The sequence below is a fragment of the Lipotes vexillifer genome, unplaced genomic scaffold (assembly GCF_000442215.2).
Source record: "Lipotes vexillifer unplaced genomic scaffold, Lipotes_vexillifer_v1.1 scaffold147, whole genome shotgun sequence".
Classification (NCBI taxonomy): Eukaryota; Metazoa; Chordata; class Mammalia; order Artiodactyla; family Lipotidae; genus Lipotes; species Lipotes vexillifer.
The window spans coordinates 2,279,244-2,291,081 of NW_006778796.1; the positions used below are offsets into that span (position 1 = coordinate 2,279,244).

Consider the following 11,838-nt stretch of genomic DNA (forward strand, 5'->3'; position numbering starts at 1 on the left):
GGGGAAAAGGAATTATTCTAAATTTTGTCATTGACATTCTCATCCCTACTCCGGTGCCTGTTTTGTAATGTGTGAGAAGACAGAGTAATCAGTATAGTTCTGTGCTTCTGTTAAAATGCACATAACCCAGTAAAAGTTAAAGCTTAACTTTTTAACTTTTTAATTCTTAATTCCTTATGAGTGAATTTACCAGATGAATTTCTACAATGTAGATTCATGGTATAATCCTAAAAATTATCATCTCCCATCTTTGACGTTAAGTTGAATGATAAATCCATTAAGCCTAAAATAAGAAGGCCTGAATGTTATTCTTTGAGTTGACATTATCTGTGACCAGAGTAAAACAATTTAGCACTATATATTTCCATTTTCTTGGATTTAAATATAGAGATAACGTTATTGTATGGGGGAGTATAAAGTAAGAGGTGTAAAAGTGTTTTTATATAAGATTGTTTATTGCCATACAAATGGAAGAAATTTTTAGGAATGAAATTGAATTAGATATCTTTACTCTAATGAGAACCAATATTATTTGTTTTAAAATATATTTAAATGTTTTAAAAACACACAATACTATCCCAAAACTTTCTTTATGATTTTTTTTTTTACAGGCAAATTTGGAACATTTATAGGTAGTCTTTTTAACAAAATGTTTTTAATAAAACAAGTCTTTAGTGTTCTTTTCATCTTTACAGACATTTTGAAGCACTGTTATAGTTCTGTTTACATCAAGATGTCTAGCAAAGCAAATCCTTCTAAGAAAAGGTCTCAACATTTAAAAAGAAATCCAAAAAGAAAAATTGATAATGAAGAAGCGGAGTTATCAGAGGAAGAGGTAATGAAATATCAAGTTTATCATTCAGGACTCTGATTAGAAATATCTGTTCTATGTAAAGGAGTATGTGAAGACTAAAGGTCAGCTTTACTACAAATTATAGTAATTCATATACCACAGATATTGTTATATGGGAGCTGTTGCAACGTGGGTTTTAAAAGTTCTCACATAAAAATTGTTTACCTCAATTTCTAAAGATATTGATCAGAGAATTCTTTAGGGAAGAAGTGCGATGGGGCACTGCTAAGGTGTGTAAATAGGAAGACTGGGAATATAGTATACAGATTCTATGGCATTCATATGTTAAAAGACAAGAGAATCTGTCAATTGGTGAAGGAGATTTTTATTAATCTAGAGAAAAATTAGTTTGGGAGGAATTAGCTTCTTCCTACCATAAAAGAAAGAATCAACATTTTTTCTCTATTTACCCTGTATTAGACAATGCCTATATTTGTTTTTCAGGAAAAGTATATAACACTATTTCACAGGCAAGATGAGTATGATTTCTTTAAAACATTCTTTGACACCATATGAAATTCTATTATACTTTATCACCATTGTTCAGGAATTGCTTTTGTATATCCTCTGCTTGTGATAAATACACATCCTTTTTCTGTAGAAGTAGCAATATACTTTTTTTCTGTCTTGCCAGAAGGTATATGAATTCTCTCCAACATACATGACAGATTTATTGCAATAGCAGTATCTTTTCATCTAATGTTTAATTCTTTGTGCATGCACATGTGTTTTTCTCTCTAGGTTAGAAACACAGCGAAAAAAAATAAAAGTCATCCAAAACACCTGTCTTCTGAAGGTATTCCTTTTCTTATGTCTTGTTTAACCTATCTTTCCCAAGCTATCTATATTTATGAAAAAATTCTCAGCATCTTGTTTATGAGTTCTGCATAAGCAAAAGACAGTAATAAACAGTTACATTCTTATTTTTGCAAGAATAAGTAGTACTGGTTGGTCAGTTCTTTTGGTCAACTGAAATTTTACTTACCACCTGTAGCAAAATACTGTGTAGGGCTGTAAGTTGAAAGGAGCAAGAGAAATTCAAAGTGTACCACAGTCTGAATTATTACTGATTTATGATATACAGACACACCTACTGACTTCTCTTTGAGACAGATATGCTTCTGTTTTGCCACCACTATTTAGATTAGATTGGAACCACTAAGTTTGTCTGGAGTAAATTAGTTTGGAATAGTCATCTTTACTTAAACATCACTTCGGCATGGAAGAATTTTCTACCTCTCTTCACCCAAGACCAAGTTAGGTCCTCCGGTTTTATACTTCCATAGTGCACTGGACTTTTTCTTTTGTAATGCTTTGCATACCTGAAATGTAATTATTTAATCTCCCTTCTCTCCAAAACTAATCTTATGTGAGCCAATAGTGTACCTCCTTTGTTTATTTTTTATAAGTAGAATACTATCAACAACCTAGTAGACACTGATTATCTGTTTGTGGTTTGGTTAATCTCCTTTGTTTCAGTTGCCATCCAACATTTGGCAGAAATCATTTTCTAGTCTTCTCAATGAAGCCCTTTAATTCAGGTCATTTCTGAGAACCAGCCTTTTATGTTGAATCCTAATAGTTGTAGCTTGGTTCTTTATTTAAGATTGTCTTGAGTTTGTATCCGCAATATCACTTAATAGTATTTTAGTTAACATAACAATAGCATATTCATATTCAACACCTGGCCTGTTATGGCTATGCAATGAAAAGGAAATTAAATAGTTTTTACAGCTTCATAATATTGGTTCTGATAATTCCATTATTTAGATAAATTTATATTTGAATCACTTTTTAAGTAAAAACATCCAAACTTCTAGAAAAACCAGAGTCTGTTCTTTCACCGGTGACAGGACAAGCAAAGCATACTAATCTAAAACAGGTAAAGATCGCAACCCACAAGAGAAAAACCTGGCAACCTCTTTCGAAGAGTAGCAGAGAACATTTGCAAACTATGATGGAATCAGTAATAATGTGAGTATGAAATTTTTTTCCATTTCACTCTTTTTATTTCTGCTTATATGTTTCCTATAGACAGTATTCTTTTAAATGTTACTGTCTACTTTATGGTGATAGGGTGTTTTTCTCTTTTGCAATAAGATTTATTTAATGTCTTTTGATGGCCTTAGCATTCAGCAAAAATGTCTTTATTAATTTCAGAAACTTGGAATTTCATCAGTGGAATAAAATTGAAATCTTTGCTTGATCTGCTATCTACAACTTTCTGGTGAGGGATACTTTAGGAAGAAGTTAGCTCAAATTGACACTTTATGTGGAAGCTGACATGCTAAAAGGAATACAGAGACAGGATTCTGCCATCAAGGAGCTGAAATCTATCAGAAGAGTCAGGCCTATAAATTAATTACAACAATATAATGTGGTAAAAAGAACTTAGATTATTCTTCTGCTTTAAATGTATTTAACATAAAAGAAAAAGTGATTGCTTCTGCCTGGCTAGTAAAAAGGGGTACTTGAAAGATATCAGAGAGAAAAAATAAACAGATTATACTAGTTATGTTTCAAACTAATATTTATTCAATCCCTACTTTTTCTCTTCTAGAGCAATTTTGAGTAACAGTATTAGAGAAAATGAAAAAGTTCAGTATCATCTGAACTTCCTAAAGAAAAGGTAATACAGTTATGCAATTAAAAAATGATTGAAATATAATTGAAAGGTTAAATCATGATTTGTCAGGGATTTGGGGGGCTGACTTATTGCTTAGATTAGCCACTGTTAATAAAAGAACATTACAGGGCTTCCCTGGTGGCACAGTGGTTAAGAATCCGCCTGCCAATGCAGGGGACACGGGTTCGAGCCCTGGTCCAGGAAGATCCCACATGCTGCGGAGCACCTGAGCCCATGCACCACAACTACTGAACCTGTGCTCTAGAGCCTGCGTGCCACAACTACTGAAGCCCGCATGCCTAGAGCCAGTGCTCCGCAACAAAAGAAGCCCCTGCTCACCACAACTAGAGAAAGCCGGCATGCAGCAACGAAGACCCAACGCAGCCATGGGAGTATGAGGGAAGAAAAAAGAGGATGACAGTATTTCAAACAAAAAAACAAAAATGATACTAATGGTACTCAAAAATAAAGTTATGTTTTTATTCTATCCATAAGATTGCTGCAACTGTGTGAAACCCTGAAAGTCCCTCCCAAAAAGCAGCAAGATTTAACTCATGTGTCAAGTCTACTGAAAATGGAAAGGGCACAGCACAGAGCTAATGAAGAGGGTCTGGCATTATTGCAGGTATGAAGTTTGAACAGGGAGTTCATCTTTAGAGGGGAAGGGGGAAAAGACCAAAAAGTTTTTTGAATTGTCATGATATTCTTCTAATAACAAATACTAGATCTTGGACCAGGTTTTTCATTAACTTTTATTTTTAACAAAGCAAAAACTTTGCCTGAACTTTGGGCCTCTAAAGTTAAGACTATTTCTAATATATTTGTAATTAAGTAGCAGTCTTATTTTTTTCATCAGACTTTAAATATCAGATTATAGGAATTCATCACTAAATGCTGTAGCATTTCAAAACACATTATATTAGTTTTTCTGTCCTGTATATGCTACTTTATTGGCAAGAAGAACACAATCATCATCATTACTGTTTTTATAATCATTATAGATAACATGTAATGAGGGCCTTCTATGTTCTAGTCACCGTTCTAAGCACTTTACAGTTATAGCCCGTAATGACTTAAAGAGACCTGTGCTATATTTCGCATTTTACAAGTGTGAAAAAGAGACATATTGGCATTTCTAGCTAAACCTTAGAGTGCTCACAGTTATGATGCAAACCTATTAGTCTGATTTCAGGGCAAGTGATTCTTAATCATTATTCTGTAGAAGATAGTGGGAGATAATATTAGCTGTCATGATAAACTGCAGGCTTTTATTTTTTATTTTTTTTAATTTATTTTATTTATTTATTTATTTTTGGCTGTGTTGGGTCTTCGTTGCTGCACGCGGGCTTTCTCTAGTTGTGGCAAGTGGGGGCTACTCTTTGTTGCGGTGCGCGGGCCTCTCATTGCAGTGGCTTCTCTCATTGTGGAGCACGGGCTCCAGGCGCGCGGGCTTCAGTAGTTGCGGCACACGGGCTCAGTAGTTGTGGCTCACGGGCTCTAGAGCACAGGCTCAGTAGTTGTGGCACACAAGCATAGTTGATCTGCAACATGTGGGATCTTCCTGGACCAGGGATCGAACCCGTGTCCCCTGCATTAGCAGGCGGATTCTCAACCACTTGCACCACCGGGGAAGCTCTGCAGGCTTTTAATTAGTGGATACTTGAACAATTAAGAAAAGCAGCCTCGGGGGCTTATTAAATAATTATTAAAACTAAAACAGATCGGACCATATATCCGTTTGCCATTTTGAAGTAGTTTGTAGATATGGTCTTTGTTAGCAATTCAACTTTGTAAAGCAATAAGTTTGTTAACCTTTGTTAGTAAATACGAGGTGGTGGTAGTTTAAGCAAGGAATGCATCCCTAACGATTTCTAATTCACCATTCACAAATAGGTCATTCCAGATTTTCCATATGATTGAGAATAACAATGGAAGGATATATTTGTGAGCAACATCTCTACATATATTCTAAATTTATAGAGTGGTATTTTTTAGTGGTTGCCTCACTTTCTTCATTGTATGAGATTGTATTTAACTTTCATCCCAATGTTACTACTTTGCAAGAGTATATTTTCAGCACTAGCTCCCCCACTTAATGAACAGTTGGATAACATTAATATAGGTTATTTTTTAAATTTCAGCTTTGTCTGAGATATAATTGACAAAATTGTAAGATATTTAAAGTGTACATCATGGTTATTTAATATAACTATACATTGTGAAAGGATTCCCCCCATCTAGTTAATTTCCCTTGTCATCTCACTTTTTTTTTTTTGGTAAGACCATTTAAGTTCTACTCTCTTTCAATTATATAATACAGATTTCAATTATGTAATATCAGTTATAGTCACCATGTTTTACATTAGATCTGCAAACCTTATTCATTTTAGCTGCAAGTTTGTATCCTTTACCAATTTCTCCCTATTTCCCCCACACCCCCAGCACCTGGCAACCACTTCTGCACTCTCTGATTCTATGAGTTTGACTTTTTTTAAAGGTTGCTTTAAAAGGTTTTAAAGTATAATAATGGTAAATGTTATTTTAACATTTAATATTTGCATAAAGTACTAAATCAGAGATGGTAAATAGTCTTTAATCAGAGACAGTAAATGATAGTGTGATTTTTGTAACGCTGGGAGGCATTTTTGTTTTACACCTAAAACTGGATCTCCGTGTGCCAAAAGCATAAATAGACTTAAATGGAAAAAACTGTTTTTCTATATTCGCAACACTTCTGACACCAAATTTGTGGGGTTTTCATACCAAGCAGTTCTCCACTTCTCTGTGGAAACCAACTGGGTGTCCTACAATTCACTTCTAACACTAACTACCTGGAGTTAGCACAGACCCCACAGGTTAAGGGCTCAGTCCCACAGAACTGCCCCCACTTCAGATGCCAGTGCAAGGCCAAGCCTCCTGCACTTCTGACCAACCAAGTATAAATCGGGGCTTCCCATGACCTCCTCCTCCGGTTTGATAATTTGCTAGATCAGCTCACAGAACTCAGGAAAGCACTTTATTTACTATTACGGGTTTATTATCAAGGATACAACTCAGTAACAGCCAGAGGGAGGAGATGCATAGGGCAAGGTATATGGGAAGGGGCACGGAACTCCCATGCCTATTCAAGCACCTCCATGTGTTCACCAACCTAGAAGCTGTCTGAATCCAGTAATTTAGAGTTTTTATGGAAGCCTCAGCATGTAGGCATATCTATTATTAACTAAATCTCCAGGCCCTCTCCCCTTCTCAGAGATCAAGGATCCAGGCTGAAAGTTCCAACCTTCTGATCACAGGATTTTGGTTGCTGTGGCAACCAGCCTCCATCCTCTATGAGTTATTCACTAGCACAAATTCAGGTATGACGGTTATTATGAATCACAAAAAGTGCTCCTCCCACTTCAGTCATTCAGAAAACGCCAAGGATTTGGAAGCTCTGTGCCAGGAATCAGGGATGAAAATCAAATGTATATTTCTTATAACATCACAACAGTCTAATGTTTGCTTGACAGTCAGTTACTCAGTTGAAGCACTGTTGGCATTTTGGGCATAAGAGTTCTTCATTGGCATAAGAGTCTTTGAACTAGGAGTCTGTAGATTTTATCTATTAGTTTTCTCCAATGTGCCTTACTTAGAATGGCTTTTTCGCATTGCAGCCTAGAGTTACTGCTGGTGATGACTTTCCAAAACCTGTATCAGTTACCAGTAAGAGAGGTTGTGTTCATGCAACAAGAACACATTCATTGAACTCTCACTGCTGGTGCTAGGGAAAGGCAGTGGTGAACAAAGTCTTTTAGAGATACCGAGAAGATGGTATAGGACCTGCTGGGGCATAGTTTTTTTGTTTGTTTTTTAATTCATTTAATTAATTAATTTTTTACTTTTGGCTGCGTTGGGTCTTCGTTGCTGTGCGCCGGCTCTCTCTAGTTGCAGTGAGCGGGGGCTACTCTTCGTTGCGGTGCGCAGGCTTCTCATTGTGGTGGCTTGTTGCAGAGCATGGACTCTAGGTGTGCGGACTTCAGTAGTTGTGGCATGCGGTCTCAGTAGTTGTGGCTCACAGGCTCTAGAGCACAGGCTCAGTAGTTATGGCACACGGGCTTAGTTGCTCCGCGGCATGTGGGATCTTCCTGGACTAGGGCTGGAACCCGTGTCCCCTGCATTGGCAGGCAGATTCTTAACCACTGCACCACCAGGGAAGCCCTGGGGCATAGTTTTTAATCTCTCTGGATCTCACAACCAGAGTTAACATAAGACAATATTAGCAGAAGGACAAAAAGTAACATTTCTACAGACAACAAAACCATGCCAAAAATATGTGTTCACAAAACAGATGAATGCTAACCTAATTTCCCAAGTGAGCTGAAAGAAATTTAGAAAAAGAAGGTATGAAAAAAGTCATAAATATTAGAAATACTAAAAAATGATGTTATGGAATTCAGGAAAGAATTAGAGCTAAAGGAAGAAAAACTTTTAGTAATGCAGACTAAGTTAGAAGGAGCAATAAGCAAATGAACAGAACAAATAATACTTAAATAAAAGTTAAAGTAAGGAGAAAATTTTAAGACTCAAAAAGAATGACATTTTTTTAAGGTATTGAGAAAAAGTGACAAATATAAAAGTTTGGCAAAAAAGACACAGCATGGGTATGGTATAAATACCCAAAGAAGATAACCAAAGCAATGGAACAAAATTAATTTTTTTAATTATACTGAAAAATTTTAGTTCTTATTACATTAACCCTTTCCTTCATTCAGTGCTATTATTCATTCCCTTCTGTAGTGTGTTGAATGGCGGCCCACCAAAAGATATGTCTAAGTCCTAATGCCTGGAACCCATGAATGTTACCTTATTTGGTTTAATAAGTGTAGCTCACAGACCCAAAGTCTTGGGTACTCAGGGATTAGCACACTATTCCTATAAGGGCCAGGTGATAAACATTTTACTCTTTGTGAGCCATGTATGGTCTTTGTTGCATAGTCTCGTTTTGTTTTTTAACCATCCTTTAGAAATGTAAAAACCATTCATAGCTCTTGGACTGATCAAAAACAGCCTATGGGCAGTTGCAGACCTCTGCAGGTACCCTTTTTAATGGTTACTAGAAGCCATAATATATTTGTTGAGGAAAATTACTGTAGTTGACAGTAAAAATTCGGCTTCCAGTATTTGGAGAATGATGTAGATGTAAGTATCAGCCATATCGCCTCGCAGGATTTAAGAGTTATTATTTCTGTATGACTTCTGTGTGGCTTCTTTACTTGTTCCCTGATCCCCAGGGGCAGTGCTATCCTTGGCTGTTGCTAGGACTAGATTTGAAAGCAGTGCAGTACTTAATACCATTTAGAAACCTGGAAGCTGGCTAACTCTATATGTGGCCTGCAATCAGTACACCCCTGATATCATTATACTCATTTCATTCATTTCTTATTTTCTCTTTGTTTTCCCCCGTAAGTTATATATTCTTTTTAGGTGGGAAACTGCCACTCATTTTCTATTACTATCTCTGCCCTAATGTTCAGCATTTCTTTCTTTTGGCAAATGAAAATAGCACTCAGATGTTCCTAAATTAAAGTTAGAGTTTCTCTGCTGTTACATACCGCTTAAGGAATGCTCCTGTACCTGTTGCCATCAGTCCTTGGGCTCTGCTAGATGCACACAGGTCTTCCAGGATATCTGATGCCCGCAGTTATGGTAAGTTTTTGAGGAAAGCTTCACATACATCTTTGTTCCATTGGTAAATCAATTTCTAGGGAGTCTGTTTACTGAAAGAAAAATGAAAATTATCAGTTTCTTCCAGAAGTGTTTCAATATATAAGGTGTTTTTAAAATATGTATGTATATATTAATAGCTGTTGGGGTTTCATTTAATAGTATATTTAATTTAAAACATAAGCTTTCTTTCTCTGATGCAGGAAGAAATAGATAAAATAGTGGAGACCGTAGAGTCAATGACTGGGGATATTCACAGCCTAAAGAACAAAGTTCATGTTCTGAGAAATGAGGTAGAAGAAGAGGAAAGGAAGGTAAAACAGGTAATTGTTTAAAAAAAAGTATCGCTAGAATCTGGATATAATTTTTCATGATTAGATTCTACCCAGACAGCTTTTGAGTGTAATAAGAGAAGTCAGCCTTTTGAAATAATCTAGCTTTATGAAATAATCTGTAGCTTTCTTTTTCTACTTTAGATGTTTCAAATAGATAGTGAGGTACTCTCTCTTCCCGAACTTTCTCAGAAGAGTCTCAAAGCACCCATACTTCAGGTAAGTACCAATTTACCATATTAACTGCATCACCAGTTACGAATTGTATATGTGTATAATCATTATAATCATATAAGTGTATAAGTGTAATCATTCTTGTCAATAGCGGTATAGCATTCCATTATATGGATGTGCCATAATGTAATAATTTGTGAAAATGATGGAAATAAATAATTTTTGCTAGTACAGGTAATGCTAGGAGCATCCTTGCGCATATATCTTTACACATTTGTGCAGTCATGGCTGTAGGACGGGTTTCTGAAAGCAAATCCTGACAGCTGCTTTTGTTTGTGCTTCTGATAATGGCGTGTGCAGCTTTTCCTAAGACAGTGCTCTGTCCACATTTGTGCAGTCATGGCTGTAGGACACGTTTCTGGAAGCAGATCCTGACAGCTGCTTTTGTTTGTGCTTCTGATAATGGTGTGTGCAGCTTTTCCTAAGATAGTGCTGTGTCCACATTTGTGCAGTCATGGCTGTAGGACGGGTTTCTGGAAGCAGATCCTGACAACTGCTTTTGTTTGTGCTTCTGATAATGGCGTGTGCAGCTTTTCCTAAGACAGTACTGTGTGCCATTTGGGCGTACACAGCACACTGCTAACTTACCTTTGCAAAGGACCCCCATAGGTATTATAGTCTAAGTGTTTACAGTGGTAGAAAGCCTTTACGTTTCCCCAGAAAGTAACAAAATTTTCCTGTCTCAAATCTACCTAGGGTGAGAGGAATGGGAATGGGCAGAGGGAAAACAGAATACCATAGATTTAAAAGCAGAATGGCAGTGAGTTGATGATAATTGAAGCTGAGTGAAGATTATATGAGGTTTATTATACCATTCTCTCTAAATAACATACATATAACATTTTTCATAATGAAAGGTTAAAAACTAATTATATGGGTAAAGGTGGTCAAAAGGTACACACTTCCAGTTATTTATAAGTAAGTCATGGGGATGTAATGAACAGAATGGTGACCAGAGTTAATACTGTATTGTATATTTGGAAGTTGCTAAGAGAGTAGATCTGAAAGTTCTCATCACAAGGAAGAAAAAGTTTGTAACTGTGTTTGGTGATGGATGTTAACTAGGCTTACTGTGGTGACCATTTTGCAGTGTATACAAATGTCAAATCATTATGCCGTCTGCCTGAAGCTAATGTTAATATCGATTATGTATCAAAAAAAATTTTTTAAATGAATTATTGTCATGTCACAGAAAGAAATTTTGATGCTAATTCCAAACCAGAATGCTCTTCTGAAGGACTTAGATGTTCTCCATAATTCACCCCAGATGAAAAACATGTTAACTTTCATTGAAGAAGTCTATAAAAGACTGGATGCGTCTTAAAGAGTTTATTGTTTTGTTTTGTTTGTAGATTGTTCCATATGAATTTAATGTTTATGAATTTGTAAAAATGTTATTCTACGTGATATTGCCGGGGCTGAGGCTTCTTTAGGATTCTCCTAATATGCACTTTAAAATTAACCTCTATAAATCTACCATTAACCTCTATACATCTAATGTAGGCCTTGAAAACTGTTTTTATCAATTCCCACATCTAGGAACTCACATTTATGTTGCTGTATTTCCAGTTATTTGCCTTAAACCCTAAAATGAGAACAGCCACAATCTGATGGTTTATAATGGCTGAATAGAGTTCATTTATTGGTTAGTGCAGAGGAAATAAGATACTGTGACTTAACATATGTAAAGTGTTTATAATGCCTAGCACATAAAAATGTAAGTGTTTGGTATCAATATTGTTTTTTAGCTGATGACTTGCATTTTCTGTCTGGTCATTTGGAACTCTAGAATTCCCCAAATGCCTTCGCTCTTTTACATAACTCCCTAGACTTTTTGTGGCATAATTAATATCTGCCATGTGTCTTTAACTTTAGAGGTAGCATGAACATTTTATTTCTTTGGTTAGGTTAGTGAATACATGTTGAATATTTATTTTCTACTCTCATCACAGCATACCTTTATTTCATAAAATTGTTAAAAATGAACCCAAGTTCATTTATTCCCTTAAAATAAACACCAAACCAAAAAAAAAATCCCTTCTTTCTAAATCTTTTCTCATTGCAATAATAAGCATATACACGTGAAG

General features: G+C 35.8%; 1 protein-coding gene across 1 annotated transcript; it reads left to right on the forward strand.

Annotated features, from left to right (window-relative positions):
- Positions 1–733: 733 nt before the first annotated feature.
- On the forward strand, positions 734–11,075 carry CENPQ (centromere protein Q). The gene is made up of 8 exons (XM_007451914.1): positions 734–835; positions 1,595–1,649; positions 2,707–2,827; positions 3,414–3,482; positions 3,975–4,104; positions 9,389–9,508; positions 9,662–9,736; positions 10,944–11,075. Exons 1-8 carry the CDS (start codon positions 734–736, stop codon positions 11,073–11,075), a joined length of 804 nt encoding a protein of 267 aa, XP_007451976.1.
- The last annotated feature ends 763 nt before the right edge of the window (positions 11,076–11,838 follow it).

Bases quoted from the DNA above. Each gene is read 5' to 3' on its own strand.
- CENPQ (XM_007451914.1), top strand. From the start codon at position 734: ATGTCTAGCAAAGCAAATCCTTCTAAGAAAAGGTCTCAACATTTAAAA. The intron at 3,483-3,974 runs GTAATACAGTTA...TCTATCCATAAG, and splicing joins CTGAACTTCCTAAAGAAAAG to ATTGCTGCAACTGTGTGAAA. The intron at 9,737-10,943 runs GTAAGTACCAAT...GTCATGTCACAG, and splicing joins TCAAAGCACCCATACTTCAG to AAAGAAATTTTGATGCTAAT.